We start from the raw sequence: 22,125 nt of genomic DNA, 5'->3' as shown, positions 1-22,125 counted from the left end.
GACAGGCCAGATGTTTAAATGTAACTCAGATTATATTATATCAGCTTTAACAGCCTCCCGCACACTATGCATAGAAAAGCATTGGGGGAAATTACCTTGCTTTCTGAAGGCCAGAACTTTGTGAGTAATTTGTAATAATGTTTCTCTCAAGCTTTCAAATTTTGGGCCAGTTTCACTTAAGTCACTTCATTTGCATATATTTCAAACATTGCTTGAAATCAATTTCTTTTTTTTTTTTCCAACCTCTTGAATTTACATTTGTAATGTAGTTTGCCTTGCCACTGCCATATTCAGTGCTTGTGTGACTAAAAATACAGATCTTGCTCAGCAAGGCACATTGCACATTCTGAAATGTACAGCTGTAGAGGCTAAATCCTAGGCAATGTGCCCTGTCCTAGAAACAGCTGAAATCGTCACTTCTGAAGTACTGTCTGGTATTCTGTGTCTCTTTGTCACTTGCAAACAATTATGAGATTTAATGTGTAACATTTATCCATGATATACTGCTTGAGATGTGCATTAAGCATGCAATCAAAGCCAAAGGATTAGCATGCTCTTCCACACACTTCTCCTGATGAAAATCCCATAGGTGGGAATACTCACGTATTGCTGTGGAGATGTTGCCTTGAAGAATACCAAGGTTATGCATTCATATAACACATTTGCGTTATGATGTTCTGTCCTGACCTTTAATCGTCATTTACTGTTGTAACAGATGAAATAATCAAGTGGTATATTCCTTCAGTCCTCTTCAGACTGAGACCATCTGAGACTGAAAGATTAGGCTGTCTGCTTATCTCATCTTTAAATCACATCAAATTACCAAGACATTTGTGTAATGCATTTGCAATCTACCATCTTTTTGTTGTCTTCTACAGCATTACTGTAGGCAGAGTACTCAATAAGTGAGTAGTACTTAATCTGTTATTTTTAAGGAACTACAAAGGCGTAAATGCCTATTATGTTCTTGAAAGGATAGGCCTGAAAGCAGGAAATAGGCATGTCAGAGGGTATTTTAACAAAATAACAGTTTTGGCAGTGTTAAAGTTTTAACTGAGTAAAATGAGTATGGGAGTGTTAGGCAGCTTAGTGCCAGGTAGGCAGGCAACTGGGAGCACTTGCCTTATTATCCACTGCATGTGGAGTTTGGTGTATCAAGGATCTAATCTGGATCAGAGCTGGTGCTCGCAATCACCTAGACCAACAGCTGTCTTTAATAATAAGACTGATAGGTTGTGACAACCAGCAGTATCTGGGAGCCTGAGCCTGCTAGGATAAGGCACTACTTAGAAGTCCAGGCCCTTTGATGACTTTTACCTTCACTGAATCTTTCAAGACTTTGAACGGCAAAGAGGGGGAGCATGGAGAGAACAGATTGTTTCTCTTAAGATCAGAGCTCCTCTCCAATGCTGGGAATGGGATTTTTGGCACATTGCTCATTATTTAATTCTCTGGCTGGAAGCAGGAAGCATTTTAGAGCTTTCAGTTCAGTTCAGTGTAGAGCTGACTCCCCTGGAGCCATAGAAAAATAACTGGAGTCCTTGGAGATACTTTTTCTGGGGCATTACCCTGTGGAGGGCAGAGACATGTTGTGCAAATCTGGGTATATTAAATCTTTTCTCCATTTAGCTGTGGAGAAACAGTCCTTCATTCAGCTTTGATTATGCTTCTGGGAGGTCTAGGCATGAAATATGGTGATTCCCAGCATGCTTGAAAAATGCAAAGCAGTGAATTACTTGCTTTTGTGGTGCTTTCTCTCCTAATGATCTTTTCTATAAGTTCATGAGTTCATTCTAGCATCTCCATGTTGTCTGTATGACAGCTGAGAAGACAACCGATATACCTGGCTAGGCAAAATTCAACTTGCAGAAAGGTGTGGGAGAATCTTCGAGGGTGCTGGATCTATGAATCAAATGCAAGTATTTTCACTGAGTTGTGCAGAACAGAAATTTTAAAAATATCTGTTGACTGGGATCCCAAGGGAAAAGAAATATAAATGTAATTTAGACAGCAGTATTGACAGCCCTGCAGAAGGATGAAATGTTCTAATTTTTGATGAAAAAGAAAGATAAATATTTTGACAATTTCAAGGAACATTTTCTCAATTTTCTACTGGTTAGAGAACTCAAAAAGTTTCTGTTTTCTTGAAACACTTAGATTAAATTTTAAAACTTCAAAGTGTTTGGAAAGATGCTATTTTTTATTGTTGTCCTAAAAAGCTATCACAAATTTTCTGCATTTTTTTTATCAACTCTAGTCCATCTGTTGTCAAAGTATATCTCACTAGCTGTATGCAGCCTCAATTCTTCCCCTGGTTTTTGAAGCCCCAAAATCTTCTGCAACAAAAAATTTCCCTCCACAACTGTGTTTCTCATGTTTCTCCCGAGGGATGGGAGTAAAATGAACTGGGCTTGCACTCGAGTGGTATTGATTAAGAAAACATCGTGTGACAAATTTTCTCTTAGCCTTTGTTAACATATAATTGATTAATTAGCTGCAATAGGTTAGATAAATCCATATTTTAGATTTTAATATTTGCTAGATATGTTTTTCTACTTCTGAAGATCTTCTCATGGGTGTAAGAAGAATAACTTCTTGTCCTTGACCTCATATTCCTTTACAGTTCCTTTCTCTTTCGGTCAAAATGGGTATAACACCACCCTTTATGACTGTTACTGCTGAAATGGACCTTTTCATGTGTCACATTACAATGAAGCATTTGTGTAATCAGGTTTGGTATGGACTCTAACAGACCTTTCAGCAGAATTGTGTATGATTCTATATCAACCAGTGTGGGGGTAGATGTTCTGCTTTCTATAATGTTTTCTATCACAATACTTCACATTTGTTAATACTCTTATCTTTAGACTGTCCCAGTGCAGTAGAGCATTACTCTTTTCTGTTCAAGAGTTAGCAGCTGGCTTGCAAAGAGTAATTAATCTCATGTAGAAGAATTTTAGTAGAATTAAGGTCTGCTGTCCTCTCTTTGCTTTGCTTGAGCAACAGAAATGTGGTGAGTCAGTTTGAAAAGCAAGGAGAGGTCTTCCTTGTCTCTGTCCATAGAAAGCAAGAATTGCAGGCAATCCTGGATAAAGACTTCTTGTCTTCCTATCATACTTAGTAGTAGAACATCTTGTATTTGGAGGAATTAAGTACATCCTTTTCCTTCATGTTTCTTCTCTTTTTCTTTTTATCAGGAATGCATTGCTTTATTAAACCTGTGTTCAGCATCTAAAGTGTTCAGCAATGTTGTCTTTAACAATTTACCTCTGACGTGATTTAACTTCCTAAGTGATATTGAACTGTTGAACTATAAGATCTCTTCCCATGAGCTGTGAGGATCACAGTCTAGAAAAGCTGAGGACAGGGATAAAGAGCAAGAACTGAAATGAAAACTGGCAGAAGCCATTATCTGTTGCATTGGTTCTGCACATGTGAGTTATTCCCTTACAAGCATTAAAAAGACAAGCAGGAGCCTCTGGAGGAGAGGGACTGCTTATCTGGGGTATGATCCAGCCAACTGCAGAATATGGCTGGAGACAGTCCCAGCTAAGAGTGAGGAACTGCTGCTTTGGTAAAGGCTTGGGAGAAGGAGAAAAGGCAGTCCAGCCTCTGAGCTGTCTAAGAACGGTGTACATGGTGTGCATGTGGACTCTGCTGCGTTCAGAAATGTACCACTGAGTGGGCTCAACCTACACAGGTATACGTGCATCTGCCTGTAAGGAGATGGTGGCATGAGGTTAGTTTATAGCTATCCTGTTAGACCTCATCACTTGTACTTCTTAAATGTTTCATAATTCAGTGCAACCCAACTTCATGTACATGAGAGTTTTCTGGAAAGCTTGGACAAAGACAAGGGCTAGGTACACTCGCCTCAAACTGTTAAATGATGCTGAGTTAAAGGAGTCCATGTGATTCACTGATACATTGCCTATAACTTGCAGTCATTCTGCTTAAACTGACTTTTTAATTTTGCTCTTGGGGCTGATAAAGCAAAAGTGAGATTTAAGGATGTCTTTGAAAGAAAAGACAGCTTGTCATCAGCAAGGAATAAAATAATGTTTAAGATAGGATGATGTATATTCCCAGGCTTGTGCTCGCAACTGTTTTGGGGGATTTTTTTGTGATTAGCAATGAGATGAACAGCTCATTAAAGGCTGCCTCACTTGCTGTTCCTAAAAAAAAGATCATATGGAAAGTGTATATCTCAGTGGTCCTTGTGGGTCGGTAAATGGACGTTACCAGTCCTGTTTCTCCCTGGATCTGGGCAGGAGTGCTGTGACTGGCATTGGACTGAGTTATAGAGAGTGCATGCCACATAGAGAGTGCCTGTGGCCATGGCAAACCTAGTGGCCACATGCTGGGATGGAGAAGATTTTGGGCTCCCAGTCAGTGTGCAGATTCTTTGATTTCTCCTGTATGTATGTTACCAAGTCACTTTGTGACTTAACTTTACCCCTTTCTGAAATAAAGATAAGAGTCCACCATCACACAGAGTTATTTATTAGTACAAAGAAAAAAAATGTGCTTAAATACTACAGGATGGGAGGAATATACACAGAGCTCTAAGTGTTTCCACACTGAATTCAGTTTTGTTCAGGATTATATTTGGCAAGTCCCTTGCAAAATGTACTGATGACACATAAGCACTGCTTGCAGTCAGTAGTTTCTTCTTTTTTTCTGTCCCCAAGGATAAATTTTGTAGTTTATATTATTTCCCGTGGGAGTACTTGCCATGCAAATGCATAACTGTGCTACATACACTGTGCTGTGATTTGATACGAGTCTGAGCAGCGTAATGGCACATCTGAGGATTTTATACACAGTTTTGATTGTGATTTCTTAGCATAGCAGGAAGAAATTTAAAAATTTCTATCGGAAAGGTGAGGTAGGAAGCAATTTGTGCTGAACTAGGGACAAATAGGGAATAAAGTGGCATTTTTCACTCTTTTATTTATTTTTTTAAGGCTGCTAATGGTTGTTATATTACTGTTGTGACTCGCTGGAGATTCCTATGCACCAGCAGAAACTATAGTGGAAAATCAATTTTTAAAATCAAAATTAAGTGCTGTAATTAGGTTTTTCTCCATTCCAAGACTTAACAAATAAAAGAGGAAAAAGAACTGCCTAAATTTAAAACATTGTCTGTTAAGCCATTATACTGTAGTGCTAGAATATATCCCTGTGTGCAGAGATGTGCTGAGTCTCAGTGTTTAGCATAGCACTTATTTCAATTCCATTTCCTGTCCTTTCACAGTTAAAGCTCTATTTTGTGCAGTTGTGTAGCACACCACCTCATCCTCTTGTCTCTTGACCTGTTGCACCACAGATAACAGGTTGAGTGCCATCTACCCTATCAAATAACAGAAGAGTAGAAAAATAACAGTGATAATTGCACGGCAGAGTGCGGGCACACAGTGTTTGGGGCCTCATACTTTAGGGAAATCCACAGGAGAAAATGCTTGCATTTAATTTCTTTACTGCATTGAAGTCCTGTGACATTGTTTATGAAATTCTTCATGCACTCTGCTAGAAGATGGTTCTGCCATACATCAGGAAAGGTGACAGAGCAGATGTATGTATGCATGCAGTATCTTCTGTTTTAAGGGGAAATTAGACCTGCGGCAAACTTGTAATGTCACATCTGGGTTTCTGAAAGCATAATCTCTAAAGAGAAAAGATTTGGCACAAGAAATATTAAGGGAGTAGAAAAATTTAAATTGGAAGAGAAGAGCATGAACCTCTGTCATCCTTAATATGCAGCACTTCATTTTCACTTTTTTTTTGTCCATTTTTATCCCATCTTTCTTCATCTTCTGCTTCTTTTTTTCCCCTCCAGTTCCCTTCTCTGCAACATTTCTTCGTCAGGATAAGTGACTGTTCTCAGAATCATTGCACTCTATTCCTGCCATTGACTTAGATGTTCCAAGGAAGCCTTTAGCTTTTAAGCAAGCCAGGTTTCATCTTTAAAATTCAGGGCCAAGTGGTGAAATTTTAAAATTTTTATTATAAAAAAAAAATCTTTTATCAAACAACTTTTATGAATATCATAAGTAGAAATTTACATTCTTGGCACTGATGAGGCCACACCTCAAATCCTGTGTTTCATTTTGGGTCCCTAACAACAAGAAAGACATTGGGGTGCTGGAGCATGTCCAGAGAAGGGGAATGGAGAAGGGGAAGGGTCTGGAGCACAAGTCTGATGAGGGAGCTGTGTTTGTTTAGCCTGAAAAAAAGGAGTTTCAGGGGAACCTTGTTGCTCTCTACAGCTACCTGAAAGGAGGTTGTAGCCAGGTGGGGGCCTCAAGTTGCACCAGGGGATGTCTGGTTGAATATTAGAAAAAAAATTCTTCATGGAAACCATTGTCAAGCATTGGAACAAACTGTCCAAAGAAGTGGTTGTGTCACCACCCCTGGAGGCAGTTACAACTCATGTAGATGTGGTGCATATGGACATGGTTTAGAGGGATTGAGCAGCGCTGGATTAATGGTTGGACTCAATAATCTTTTCCACTTCAGTGATTATATTCTATGGTAAGCTTTCACCTGTATTGTATCTGTAACAGAGTGGGTTCTGCCCTGGCCAGAAGAGAAGTCTGAACACCTTTTGGTGGTGCTGACTAGGGTAACTACCCCTTTTGTAAGAGTGGCTATGTGTTTCCTATAAAAATACTGCCTGTTGCATTAGGAGGAGGAACATTAGTCCATTTGCCTTTGTTTAGAGGAAAGAATGAAAAATCAGGTCCTTAAAAAACATTGGGACTTCCATCTACTTGAACTACTGTAAGGTCTGAGTGCCTAAAATTTACATCTTCTGCATGGAATAGCAGACATTTAGGTTCCTGACTTTCTTAGTATTCTGGTCATTAAATAGTATGTCTTGGCATCATGCAACCGTGTAAGGTAATTAATTGTGCTGGGGATGGGAAATGGTTGCTTGTACAGTCAGTCAAATCAATATCTGTTGTTGCCTAGTAGTAATAAAAACAAAGCTAGATACCTTAATTTCTCATCAGCAGCTCTATTCCTGTACTGTGCTGAATGTTAACAAATAAACCTTGAAGCAAAATGATTGTTTTATATCTTAAGTATTTCATTTTTAACTTGTTCCATCTCCTGTCCATTTCACTGCAAACAGAGTTCTGCAAGCCTTGAATGACTAATTTCCATCCGTCTTCCCATTTTTACAAGGAAGACATTATTTATGACTGAACGTATTTGTATTTTAAATGGCCCTGTCATCACGTTTTATGACTACTGTGTGTATATATTCAGACAGAGGTAGGAGACAATCATAATCTACAGCTAACATCTATCTTCACCACAGGTGTGTGAGGGGGAGGTTGACTCCCCACGTGTGTGCTGTGAGAAGTTTTCCCTTAACAAGAGAAAATTTATACCTTGTCTAAAGCTAAGCTGCACTTCTTCCCATGTGCTACTCGAGTGAAACTGCAATATTAAAATTGAAAAAGGAGGCAAACTCAGAAATATTGGTGATGCTCAGTGCATACAAACGGTTGGCAAGGTGTTGGAAACAACCATCTGTTTCAGTACTGAGCATCAACTGCTGTAGCTTGCGATGTTGGGGAGCCATGTCATAAAAATAATAGGATTCAACAACATAGTGGCTTTGTGCTTATACCCATGTGTCCACTTGTGGTAACACCAATTCTTCTCATAGAGGCACAAGAATTTGGCATTTAATGTATAGTTTAGATGTGGTTTGGTTTACTGAAAACCCCCCATTTGTCTGCAGAAAGAAGCTCCTTGTAAAATCTGCTCTAAACTGATTATCTCCTGTCTGTGATAATATTGTTGCTCAGTGGCATGCATCTCTCTGTCCTTGTAATGTAGCACTTCAGTGAGCAAGCTAAAGTATATATTAGTCCTGTGAGCAGACAGCAGCTGGGAGTTCCAATTCTTCTAAAGCAGCTCTGCTTGTAACATTTCTGTAAAGTGCAGCCTTCGTTATGGTTACAGTAAAATATTCATAATCATAAAGTCCCTCGGTACGAGTACAGAGCTAATAAACCTGCTATTGGCAATGTATGGCAGACTGCTGTGTGATGGAGCTGTAAGGAAATGGCTCATAGTCTGGACATTGCTGTACTTGGGGGTTTGGACAGATCTGCAAATGCATGCAAATAGTTAAACTGCATTTCTGATTAGAATCAGAATTAGGTATTTGGCAAGATTTATTCTTTCTGATCTAACATTTTCAGTGGGTGGAGAAAATTACCTCCCTATTGCTTTGTCATTATTTCTTAAATGAACAATGTATTCTATTTTTTTCCTTTAAGTGGGATGAATTGTGGCTTTTTATTACTCCCTATTTTTCCTGAATAAATAGTTCAGTAAAACTGCTAATGTTGATGCTAAAAGTCATAAAAATGAGGTTTTATTGTTTAATGAGTGTTTCCTTCAATTTTCTCAGCTTCTGAATATACATAAGACTATATAAATAGTTGCTTGGGAGAATGTACCCTTCTTTGGTTGTAGTGCAATGATTTCAAATCATTCTCTTCATAAAAACATGGGAGCAGAGTGGGAGAAGTGTTCTACTGTTTATGCATATAATATGTAAGATTTTTTTCCTGTTCCTTTAACATTTATAGTGTTGTTTAAGTTGTGTAATGATGTTGCTTCTTCTTCTCTGTACTTTTTTTCCCCATGATTTTCCTTACAGTGATATCCCAGCTAGAAACAAGATCTCTATTTTCTTCCTAATTTTTTCAGGCCATCTTTCTACCCTCTAATCTTCCCTTCCCTCTATGATATGACACGGTTATCTCACAAGTGTGAATAGTGTTGTGAGGCTGCTGCATGGCATAATAAAGGTTTTCTCATCTTGAAGAATCCATTTTACTATCATCCTGGAGTTCAGAAAGTTGGAGTGGTGTTATGGACAGGTAGCAATCATACTCCAGATGAGACATGATTTTACTGTATCTTGTGGTCTTAAAATTTTCTGACTGCCAGGACTAACTAAATATTTGAACTGGAAATAGTTGGAAACTATTTTCTTCCCAGAAATATCACCAGTTACCAAATATTTTGCCAGAAGTTTTTAGATGTCAAGCAAAAACCAAACACACACCTTGGAGTTACCTTGGCAAAGAACTCTCACTGTCTAAGAATTCCAATTCAGTTAACCAACTTGCCATTTTATAAGGTGTTGAAGAGTTCTTTGAACTCTTTATAATCTTAACAGAATTGAGCAGTATGTGCCTTAAGGCTCAAAGCTTGGGCAATGCCATCCAGCTACAGTAACTTGGATGTTCTATGCAAGTTATAAGTAGGAGTGGAATATTTTCCCTTTTGATTTCAAGTACCCTGGAGGAAATAGTTTCATCCATTCTCTGAAAATCCTGGGGGGGAAGTGTTTCCTTGGACTCAAGAACCCCATACTAAATTGCTATGACTGTATTTCCTTTGCTGTGAATCTATTAATTTTGGTTTGCTCTTTACCACAGAACAGTAGAGCAGAAATTATTCTTGCATGTGTGCACCCCAAATCCAGTCCTGAGCACAGGACAGCAGCAGTTCTCCCGCATGTTGATATCTCCAGTTGTAGGTGGGAGGGAATTGGGCAGGTTTTGTCCTATAATACAAGTACTATATAATACAATACATAGGTGTAAACCCTGTAAGTTTACAGCTTTTATACTGCGTCTGACTGGGTGGAACATCTGGTTAGTCATATATATGGAGGCAAAAGAGTATGTTTCTGCTTATTGTTTAGAGATTATAACTGAAGAGAAGTGCAGGGGTTAAAGCTGAAGTACATGACAAAAGGAAAACAATACATTGCTGTTTTGCTGCAAAAATTGTTCAAAGGTACTTCTCGACTCCTAAAGCAGAATAGCTTGTAATTAAAGGAAGAGGGAAAAGCATGCTTAGGTAGGACAGAAGTTTGAAATTTGAAAAAAAAAAATCTATCAGGTTTCTGTTTCATGAAGCCATTATCAAAGAAAAAGAGAAGCCCTTGACTGAGTCTTAAATCCTTCAGCAAAGCATGTATGACATCAGCAAGTGAAGTGAGCAGCTATGATGCCTGTCTGTTGCGAACTGAAACTAGGTAACAAAAATACCTCTGAATAGATCCCAAACCACGAGAACAAAGTAAAATCAATTTTCCTTTCATATCTTTATTGCACTGAAACACAAAAAACCCCACCTGTTCCTTCACCTTAACAGTTAATACACATTTCTATTTTTGGCACTTCTGTACCCCTTTGCTTTCCTGCAGTTCTGTGTATCTCATATTTGAACTGCTGCTGCTTCTGTTGCATGCTGGCAAATCAAAGAGAACCAAAGAGTTAAATTTCAGAACAGGAGAAGAGGAGGTGAGCTGTCTCCTACAGTAGTTTACTGCAGCTTCCTTTCATACTGACACATATGTAGTTTGTGGTGACAGTGCTAAAGAACTGCAGACAGGCACTTAGCAGACTGGATGTGAGCTGGATGCAAAGATGCCTCACCCTGGACTTCCTGCTGGCAGTATGTAAATACACCTGCAGACTGGCCACACTGGGTGGTTTGTTTTTTTTTCAGAAGACAGCATGAGAGGACCTGACAAAGCAACAGAATAGTTGAGACCTTAACCAGCATTAGATCTGTATCTCAGTTGTGGGGGAAGTTTTTTTGGTTTCGGTTTTTTGGCTTGGATTTTTTTTTGTGTGTGTGCTGCATATTCAGACTGAAATCTTCATCACTACAATGTTTGCCTCTATCTGGTATGCCAAGAAGCTGGGACGCAGGTTTGTGCATAACGCCAGGAAAGCAAAAGCAGAGAAGGTACGTTCCTAGTGGGAATATAAAGCCTTATGTCTCATGCAAGCTGCCTGCTAGCATCCCATCATGTGTCTGCTTAGCTTTTATAAATATCATGAAAAACGACATAGTGCTTTTCCTGATTTCATGCAAGAGTCCTTTGATACTTTGCATATTATTAAATACCAAGGAGAAGATCCTTTCAAAAAGTCTTTCTGCCCTCTTTTATTTGTTTTGTTTTTGTTTTTTTTTTTTCCCCCAAGATAAACAGCTGTACATCTGGTATGTCGTGTGTTAAAGGAGCACTCCAATGAACTTGTTGCTGTGCTGCATTATTTTTACTAGTACCATATTATGCTCTTAAACAACCGTTGATTGTTTGCTGCTTGTATATTTTTTCTAGTGTGGGACCAATGAGGATGTAATAACATGTTAAGCATTTATAATGTTTGGGAATTTTGTTTCATGGTACTTGTTGAAACTGCTTCAGCATGAATCCTTTTTATTTAAAAATATAAAGGTATGTAAAACTGGTCAGTACTATCTTTCAGTATTTTTCTCCTCATAAAATTGAACTGTGTTTAACCAGTTGTTTTCTGGAAGTCCTTGCAGGTAAGATTCTTATTTCTCCATGAGCAAAACTTAAGTAGTTTTAGAATTTGCAGTAACAATAATTAGAGGATATCAACACAATTGCCTTATGTTCTACGTATGGAAAGCATTTAGTTAGTAGACCTGCATTCCATTTTCACCTACATTAACATACAAACCATTTTCAAAATGGGACTAATTCCACTTTTATAAACTCAGCTTTAGATTGGGGGAAAAAAAACCTTCAATATAATGTGATAAAGTTACCTCATTAGTCTGGTAGTGATGTCGTCCTCTTTTTTTGCTATCTTTGATGTAGTCAAAGACTTTCTAAATGGGTTGCTTTATTATTTCTTTGATATGTTTTATGCTATGTAATACAGCCACCAATCCACTAAGTAACTATGCTCTGCCTGAATTCCTCTGTAACTGGAAAAGCTCTTCACCTACAGAGAATTATTATCAAAATATATTTTATTTGTGGTTGGGGAAGAGAGAATGGGGATAGATTTGGGTTTTTTTGCAAAATATTCCTAGTGGTTAAAAAGGTACTCTGTGGTAATTTTGAATTTAAATATGCAAGTCATTGGGAAGTTATTTGGATAATAGTAATTTAAATATTTCACATAATATATATAGCAGGAGATAGAAATGCAGATATCTATACATGGGAATGTCAAACTTTCTTTGTCATTCATCATATTTCCATAAAGAGGGCATCTTGTAAACTCTCCTGCTGTCTGCATGTTGCTAAGGGAGGAAAAAAAGTTGCAGCCTGGATCTTCGTTAGTCCTGAGGGGCTCCCTTCAGAGGAATCTTTGCTCTCAGGCTTCCTCCAAGATGACAGAGGCAGGATGAGTGGACACATTCCACTCCTGACACAGTGGGGCTCACTCGGCAGCTATAAAAACAGATTTAGTATGCATTGCTCAAAGTGTGTATGGTCAAAGATTTTTCCAATAACCTTGAAAATCTTTATTAAGCAGCGCCAGAGTATTCACTAAGAAAATGTTTTCTTCTCTATATAGTCTTGTTACACTGACTAAAAGAATGCTTTAACAATTTTGTTTCTTTCTCCTTGTCTTAAGGTATTTGAAATATTTCTGTGTAAATCTATCATAACGCTACTTGTTCAGCTCTATAGTACTTTCAAAATAACCAAGACAACTCAGGTCCATGCTATTTAAGCTTTCAAGCCATATGTCACAATTCTTAGAGAAAAGCTTTTTTTGGTCAATACTTGAGCATGATAATAGCATATTTGTATGGGAATTTTATTTTTGTCAGAAGACAGTATATATGCAAGAAACACCTTGTAAAATGTTTATTTATTTTCTTATATCAAAAATAAAATTTCTTTCTTGGAGAAGAAGTAGCCCACAAGCAGGGCTCACTTTTAATTTTTTATTTTTTTCCACAAATCAATAGTGTACTTCAGCAAAGGTAGAAAATCACATTCTTAGCAGAATGCTATTTCAATAAGTGCAATTGATGATTGGAAGCTAATCAACACTGACATCTTCAGTACAACATATTGGTAACAGAAGAACACAGATAGAAAATAGGTCTATCAAAAAGTAAATTTAAAATAAGATTTAACTGCATACCCTGTTTTATTTTTGTCTCTTATTCATATTATGGTTGAATAATCAAATTATTATGCAGTTTTACTTTTTTTTGGGGGGGGAAGAATAATTAGGGTTTTTTCCATGTGCATGATTTGAATTAAATATTGTTTTCTTTCTGTGCTTGTGGAGGTAGTAACACACAGCAAAAATTTCTAACAGAATATGGGTGAAAAAAGATTTTCTTAGAGTTAAGATCTGGATAGTGGGGATCAGAAGACCATGGCCCCACAAGAGAATTTTTTATTACGCTTTACTTCTTTGAATGAGTACAAGTCTAGAATTTTTTTAAGGGGTATTTCTAAGAAACAGAAATTTTGCATGAGTCTATTTGTTTTCTTAGGATGAGGAGGAAAGTGGGGAGGGTCACATGACAGAAGAGGGTTGGAACATGGACTGATGTGTGCACACATGCATATGCACAATCTGACAGTGTAGCTCCTCAAAATGTCAGAACTTTGGGCCTGAATTGTGCAGAGAGAGGACTTGAACTTGGATCTCTTAGGTGTCTATTTAGTAAGCAGAGTTTCCAAGGTGACAAGTGGTGCCACGGGGTGCACACAAAGGCAAGGGAAGAAAGGTGTCCCTGCCCATGGCAGTGGAGAGGGGTGGAACTAGATGACCTTTTAAGTTCCCTTCCAACCCAAACTGTACTATGGTTATATGGTGACTGGGGAAGTCCTTGGTGGGAAGAGCTAAGGTGGCATTAATGTGACAGCCTGGTGCTCCCCTATGCATGCTCTGCACCTGCATGAGGATGTCTGGTTGTGGTGATATGGGTGGGCTTGGCCCCCAGTGTCTCCAGAGCTCCCCATCTTGTAAACTTTTCTGGAGTTTCCTCCCCTATCCCTTCCACCTCACCACTCCTCATCTGATTGCCATCTGAATATGGCAATCTCTGCTCTGGGAAAGTAGGCAAACAAATTGCCCCAAAATGAGTGGGACCTGCTTGCTCTTGGTACTTTGCGACTGCAGCATTGCAGCTGTGGACTAGGGGCTCTCAGGAGCCAAGGCTTGGCCTATGCTGGAGAAGTGATCTTGAGCCTTGTGGAAAGGGAAAGGGTAAAGGGTACTAATAAGCAGCAAAGAGTTGGGAGACTAAAGGGAGGAGGTGTTTGTTTGTTTTTTTTTCCACTAAGACCTATGGTAGCTCCTGGGCTTTTTTTTCTGATTTCCTTAACCAGTACCTGCTATTGAGTGCAGCACTGCAGCTTCTGCCCTGCCCTTACAGTACTTGCTTCCCCTCCAGCCTGACATCTCCTTGGAGGGGTTGTGGTTAGATGAGTTGGACCCTGTGGAAAGGCACTGTCTCTTTGACACTCACATACAACTTAAGAATTTCAGTGTTCTAAGCCAGGTTGGAAGGCCCTCTGAGCAACCTGGTAGAGTGGAAGGTATCTCTGCCTATGGCAGAGGGGTTGGAATGACATGATCTTTAAGGTCCTTTCCAACTCGAGCATTCTAGGATTCTAGCATTTTATGACTTCCTATCAGGTATTAGGCTTCTAAAAACCAGACATGAATTCTCACAGAATTTTTATCAGGAGAGTAAAGAAGTCATCAAGGGGAAGAGGATGACAGGCAGCCATAGGTGTGTTAAGCATGTCTTTGGAGTTGAGTAGTGTGCACCAGTATTTTTATTTGAGTGATATTTTTATGATATATTAAAAACCCTTATTTCAATTCAGAGCTGGAGAAAAATATTTTGAAAAACCTTAAAATTTGAAAAGTTGAACTATTTTTTCCAATCATTTCTGTCTAAATCTTCCTGTAAGTGGAATGGGATAATGGCTATTAATTGCTCTTTATGTTCTCGTTTTGCCATGGAAATCTTAAGCATGTTTCTTATACTTTATTGTTTTTATTAGTATATATCCTAAACTCCTTAAAATATATATTGCATTTTTTATCTACAAATTCTATCTCAGTCTGGTTGTCTTGGCTTGATTTTTACTGTTGCTCTTGCCCTCAAGTAGTGAGCTATTTAGTGCACAGGGAATGTTGTCACTAATATTGCCCGAAAACAACTGAACTCCTTTTAAGTCAGCTCCGCTCTTACCTTTTTTATTAAAGTTATTAAACTGCTTTGAGTTTGTCACATGAAAGGATTATTGTTATGAGAGTAAACGTAATCACTTGAACATTGGAACTAAAATAACTTAGGGCAAAGATTGATGTCTTGAATTTTTCTCATTAGACCACAATCAAGCAGAAATCAAGAGATGTTAACTGCATGTGGTTATGCTACAGAAATAAGTATTCTAAATGATTGGAAGAGGTACAGAAAAGTAACTGAGCAATTAATCATGTTGGTCTGAGAGAATGAGCTAAAGAAGTGTGAAAAAAGTTTCTGGTAATGCTTCACTCTATTGACAGAATTTGGCTTTCAAGGGTCAATATCAAAAGTAGGGAAAGACTTGCCAAAGTCACCAAATCATTTAATTTCAAAGGGGAAGTTCAGTACTCAATTTTTTGTGCTTGTTCCGACATGGAATGCATTTCAACCATGAGACCCACATTACAAACACTGTAGAATTAGTCATGTTGGTAGGTTTTTACATCTGAAGACAACAGTCACTTACAAAGGAGGTAGATTGTAGATTATTTTGGGGGAGTAAAACAGCAAGGTCCATGTGAAGTGTTTAAATGAGTTAACTTTCACTATTCTGTAAGAGAATAACATTTTTAGAATTCTCTTTCTAGCTTTTAGAAACCAAATTACTCCCAAGATGTTATCAGTTTTAAGAACTGATGTCCTGTATTTGAAAATATATAACATTTACCCCATAAGGTTCAGTTTATCCTTTCAATTTAACTCATTTATTAGTTTAATGATTCAAGACAGAAACAGTTTAACTTTAAAAAATAGGTGTATATGTAATGATACAATTAGAATGTAGTTTCTGTATTACCCATTGTAAATAAAAATAAAGATTACCCTAAGTCATATTCACAAACTGGATAGTATAATTTTAAGTGAGCAGTTTCAAAAGTACTGTAGTGAAGACTAGATAAGTAGAACATAGACCAGCAAACAGTTTTTCATTCTGTGAGCCTGGCTTTAGAGTTGTTTTGGGTAAATCAAGTATCCTTGGCAGACTGTCAGCCTACAATGAAATATTTGCAAAAAAAACCCAGGAAAATTTGCCTTAAGAGGTTAACAAAACTGTCATTTATAACAAAAAGAAATTGTCTATAAATGTAGGCATATTTAATCATTTTTACAAAACTGTTCTGGCAATAACAATTAACTCTTCATATCAAGATGACACTTGATTACTAGATCATTCGCATATCTATATTTTAGCACAGCAAACTGCAGAGTGGGCTGTTCTAGGCTGTGTATTCTTGTTTCGTTTTTACTTTGTTTACAAGTAGCTACCCAGTAATCTAATTTGAAAGAGATAAGAAGTTCAATTGAAACTGTAATTACTCACAACATAGAATAGAAACGCTGTGATTAAGAAACCATAAAACATAATACCAGATAAATACATTTTTCCTTACTTTTTTTTTACATATATATATATATATATATATATATATATATATCCAAAGAAGACAAACTCTCTCTTTCAATATTTGTGTGTCTACCTTAGATTTCTTAAGTACTCTCTTTCAAACCAAAGCCTATCAAGTTATTTACAGTCCACTGGGGTTGTGATGAAGTGATAAAACTTGCAGGTCTAGTTCTAGCCTTGGCTAAAGGGGAAGTGACTACTTGTCTAAGGGACATCTCATGTAGCTGCCATAAGCTATAAGGGCAATGGGCAGTTTTATTTGTATTTGGGCAATGGAGGGCCCTCATTGACCAGGTTCAATGGGAATACAAAAGAGAGTCAATTATTTGCAGAATTACCTGTTCAAACAAATGCTGGAGGTATCTCAGACCCCTGGAGGAATCTTTTCAAATGGACTTTCTAAGTGGTCTATTTTACAGTTATGGAGAGATCTTATCTTTTCACATATAACTGTGTGAAGAAAAATATGCAAGTGTTCCCATATCCAGAGCTTGCTGGATCTTTTGCTTTAGCACAGCTCAGTTGGAATTCTAAGATATTTCCTTTTATCGCAATTTAATCCAGAAACATATAGCTACTCAAGTCTTTTTTTTTTCCTCTTTTTTTCTTTGCAGTTGGTGATAATCCCATATGCACTACAGGAGGAATAAGCTGCCTAAGTAGAGATTTATTTTAACTCAAAGCCACCTCACAATCACCACAGTAGTAATAGTAAATAAATTCAACTAACCTTGAAAAAATGCAAGAATGATGTTTTAAAATAAGATATGGATAAGCAGTAAAGTCCTAAAGTTAATCCTTTGAAATTCTTAATTTTGAAATAATCTTCTTTTTTATCTGTAATCTTTTTATTTTTTTCATCTGTGAGGATTTTGCTCTTGTTTTGCTCGCCCATTGCATTTGCACAGGCCCAGCACCTACCTGTAGCAACTAATGAGCCATAAGGGGCACTTTTGATTAAATTAGTTGGGGTTTTCTTTCATTAAAGAAGTCTCTGTTAACCGGATATAGGTGAACTCTTTGAAAAGAACAGAATATCTTCTTTCTCTCCAATTAAATCTAAGAGGACTCTAATCTTAGCTGGCTGCTGTGCATTGGTGATGCTTCTTCCCTTTCCCCCGTGCATTATTCTGGCATGTATTTGCCTGTCGGGTGCAACGGAGCCTTTAACTCCTGACCCATAGGTATCTGTAGCATGTCACTGAAAACAGTTTTTACTTGCTGATTTAGCCAGGGTTGTGATCATCTAGAAACAGGTTAAGTAACTTTTCGGGTTAATTTTCATCTTGTTGTCTTCAAAACAAAACCGGGATGGACAGGAACGTTCAGAAAACAACTGCCACAGTGACAGTTGCATTAATTGCTGCTTTGAGTGCTCATGCTGTGACTCAAATGCAATCAGATTGGGCCTGTCTCTAATGAATAAGTGTGTTTAATATCATTGGTTACAAGCTAAGATGCTTTTTCAAAGAAAAAATTTTATTTTCTTTTTCCTATTTTCATTCAATATCAATAAATAATTTTTCATTTCTCCCTTTTTTTATTTTTTAAAGAGAAAATAACTACTGTATTTGTATTTTGGTCTACATTGTATATCATGTTCTGTTAAATCCCAGTGTGTAGCATTGTGAATATGACATTTAACTCATAAGACATTATTTTATTGAAATAGTTTTATTTCTTTGCAATTATATACAGTGTTCATGTAGATTGTAGAAATGGCTCATGGGATGTGCAAGCATGATTTCTTTTTTTTTTTTTTTGTCATTACTTGCCTCTTTGTCCTGCATATGCAATTCAAAACAGCTCATAATAAAATAGTTGTTTGGTTTGTGTTCTGAACTGCATTTGGCATCACTTGCTGTGTTTGCAAATAAAGATCAGTTTAAAACACTGACAAGAAACACTCTGTTCTTTGGCATTAGAGTCTCTGGGGGAAACCGAGATGAAAATTCTCACATTAGTTCCTAAGATAAATTATCAAATAATTCTCTACAAGTTTTTAATATCCTATAAGGACCATTACACTTGGTACATATGTAACTTGCTCTCACTTTAAGGTACTGTGCCAAATGTGTGTGTAAACAGCTTTAGTAAAATTTAGAATTATTGTCATGTCATATGATTCTCAAGACAGTTTATTTTAAATCAGGCACATTTTTCTATGGTGAAAAAGAATGTCTCTGCCATACACCACTTAAAATGTTGGTGCATATCAGGGAAAGCTAATATATGTTAACCGTTTCAGATGAGCACCTGGAAAGAACCAATGGATTAGCTACTACGTGCAGTCTGAGAGGTTTTGTCATCAGGAAGGAGGCCCCAGTACCATGTGAAGCATTTGCAAACTGTTCTGAAGTCTGAAGCTTTCTTTTTCACAGCAGCTTACATATACCTCAGAAATCAGCAAAACAAGGTTCCTCACGTTTCCACCACTCCCACCTTTGCACGTCTGTTCAGGAATTACATTGTTTAGACACAGAGAAAGTGTGTCCAGGTACATAGCTGGCACAACTCAACTTTTCTGAGATGAACAGTGATGATACTAGCACTATGCTGAGTGCCTCATTATGTTCAGCTGTCCTATTAGTTAACCAATTAATTAATCTTAGCCAGTATGAACTACTTCAAGGCTATCACATGCCTTTTGCAAAGCTCAACATTGCAATAACTTTGTCATTATTAAATTGGATTTAGATTTCAAGAACAAACTTTGCATGACAACTTTATTTCAATCCTAGACTGAGATTTTTTCAATTTGCTTCAGTCTGTCTTTCATTAAGTTCTTCCATATTTCATGCAGCTATGTTTAAACTGAACATGAATTGATTAATACCAGTGATATCACTAATATTCCGTTTAAAAAGTTTACATTGCGGGTTCCTTTGGGAAGCAAGGTATCATTAGGATGCTGCAGTGTAATGAGTGGCATGCTACTAAGTGTACACTTTATTGTGCTTAGAGGCTTGAATAGCTATGGTATGCAATTTTGTAAATCTGTGAAATATTCTTTAGCCTTGAGACATAAGGCAGATGTATAAAAATTGTTTACCTATACTCTAAATATAATATTCTTATACTCTAAATATAATATTCTTTTCCTGTTAGCTGATGCATTGTGTATATGTAGCTGTGGTTTTCTTAGCTAACAAATTTTTTTAAGATTTTAGGCAAGCTATTTTTGAAAAGTCTGTCATGTATTCTTATAAGGTAGCAAAAGATCAGGATATTCTATATTGCTAATAAAATTAGCATGATGGTTAAGTATCAGTTTGCTGTTTTGAAATAGATTTTCAAGATTAGGTGAAAGCGATCCTGTTGCTACCCTTTATTTTCAGGATTACACTTATAGCCTGATGATTGCTTTGTTTAGTGTAATATTCTATTGAACAGACCTTTCTCCTGAAATGGGACACACCATTATTACTCTTCCTCCAGCCTATCTATCTTTATTCTCTCTATTTTTTGCATTCATCACTGTTCATAAGGGTGAAAAACATCTCTGCATTCCTCTTCTAAGGGACAAATTATCTGAGGGAGACAACAGGAAGGAATAGTTTAAAAAAGAAAAAAAAAAGAGAAAGAACTACTCATTCTCCATCTTGCTACACAGTTAACAAAATCTGAAACAAACTGCTACATTTATTGAATATCTGTTTTAGAAAGCTCACCTTAATTAGACATGATGCACACCAACATTAGTTGTACAGGTTCAACACTGAAGGGGATATATTTATCTTGAGATGGCTTTGCAAAAGGTCTGTGTTCAATCTTCTAAGGTGGAAATACATATATATATATAAATTTTTATATGTATAAATCTGGATGCATAAATGCAAGTTAATTTAAAAAAATGTACCTGGGATGTTTTGAAAACTGAATGTAAAACAAAGAATTGCTAGGTATTTAGAAGAACGTTAAAATACCATTATTCTAATTAGAGATGGTACTGTTAGCAAGGAAAGCATTGAAGCAAGACTACATTGCAAATGTAGTGCCTCAAAGTGCATTATGTTTTCAATTAATTTAATATGCTAGTTAAAAATCATTTATGTTGAAACTACAGGAGGGAACAGACCTATCAGTAAACAGCAGACTGGATAGCCAAGTACATGATTCTTCACTTAACTGGTAAGGGAAAACCCCACAGAAAGGAGCAAGTTTCCTACTATTTCTTTTAGAATTTTACCAGTGCTGCCCACAATAAGATTCCTACTGTTTAAAAGATTGTTTAATTCCAACAGAACACCTTCAGCTTTACTACCATTTGTAATTAAATATTTAGTTGTGTAGTAAATTAAGCATGTCATGATCTCTGCAAAGTGGTTCTCCGTTTACTGCTGCATAAATGTTTTACAAGGTGCTGTATTGTTTCTAGTAAATTAATAATGAAGATTTAGATTTTAACTGATTAATATTCTAATTCACTGTTTAGGAGGAATCTAATTTAGGACTGGAAACAAAACTGAGGTAAACATCTTTGGCAGTGATCTCAATTCCCTAACAAAGTCACCAAGTGATAAGAAAAAAATGAATCATGGTAAAAGAAATTAAGAGGTTGGAACTTCCAGGACAAGTAGCTCTTTCTTGTGAAAACTGAAAATAATCTCTAAACTGCAGTGTACTTGGACTTGACTTCTCTTGTCATATCAAATCATCAGTACAAATTTTATACAGGAAAATTTCCAGGAATTTGTAAGATAAAGAAAAGTGAATTTGGCATAAGCAAAGAACTACCTAAACTACTGAGATTAAAGTAAGTTTTGGTGGGACTGTAGAAATATTGCAGTACTCTCTAGAATATTGCTTCTATTTCTGATGGTCCTAGAACAACAACAAAAAAACATGTTAGGCAATGTTCAAAAGTCGAATGAGCTGAGTAAGTCATTGTGAGGTGGGATGAGAAAAATTCTTCATAGCAAGATTAGGGTCATGAATACCTGTGCTGTTGCAATTAGATGTTGTGAAAATATGGAAATGAGCAGGCTATTGAAAACCAGGCATTCTAAAAACTGGTTGAAGAGGCTGAGGCTGATCAAATGTAATGTCAAAGTCAGGTACAGTGGGCAGAAGAAGGAAAATTGGTTATCAGAAACAGCTAATAAGGAGAGATGTCTCACATCTTGCTCTTCCTTCTACACCTGGAAGGCCTGGAGGATGGGCTTGTGCAGTTACAGGATCTGAGAGCCTCCTGTTTTGTGTCTTCTCTAATGCAGTTTGCATTGAACAGATCTGGTTTTGTTGTATGGAGCATATCTTCACTTAAAGTTCTGACTTGAGTCCCTGTAATTAGAGTCAACACTTTGTAGGTTCATCTGGTTGCCACCTGATGTTGAGATGAAATTCTTCCCCAAGAACAATTGGCAGTGAGGGTGCAGATTTTTCTTCTTGTATTTAGCATTTTTAATTTTTACTTTCCAAGACATTTTCTGTCAGTAGTCCACTTGTGTCAGTTGTTGTTTTCTGCTTTTAGGAAGTAGAAGTCTATTTCAAGAATCGAAATACTCAGGTTTAACTTGGGGAAGATTCCCCTGGGTTCATCCAATAGTCCTTTTTGCCCATTCTTCTATTATGAAGTAATTTAAAGTCAAAATTTTGTTATTTCACAAATTTTC

At 37.0% G+C, this 22,125-nt stretch overlaps 1 protein-coding gene across 16 annotated transcripts in view; it reads left to right on the top strand.

The window, feature by feature from the left end:
• The window catches only part of DLG2 (discs large MAGUK scaffold protein 2), a 997,608-nt gene that overhangs the window by 490,031 nt on the left and 485,452 nt on the right, over positions 1-22,125 (top strand). The window contains exon 1 of one of the 16 annotated variants that reach the window (XM_017819634.1): positions 10,407-10,797. The exons of the other annotated variants lie outside the window; for them this stretch is intronic. Coding sequence (XP_017675123.1) covers positions 10,720-10,797 — 78 coding nt within the window. The 5' untranslated portion in view covers positions 10,407-10,719. Of the gene's footprint in view, positions 1-10,406; positions 10,798-22,125 lie in introns of those variants that run through there. 16 annotated transcript variants of the gene reach the window in all.

The sequence above is a fragment of the Lepidothrix coronata genome, unplaced genomic scaffold, assembly GCF_001604755.1.
Source record: "Lepidothrix coronata isolate B3197 unplaced genomic scaffold, Lepidothrix_coronata-1.0 Scaffold76, whole genome shotgun sequence".
Taxonomy (NCBI): Eukaryota; Metazoa; Chordata; class Aves; order Passeriformes; family Pipridae; genus Lepidothrix; species Lepidothrix coronata.
Note: the sequence above shows the minus strand (reverse complement) of the source record. Positions and strands in the feature narration are given on the sequence as shown.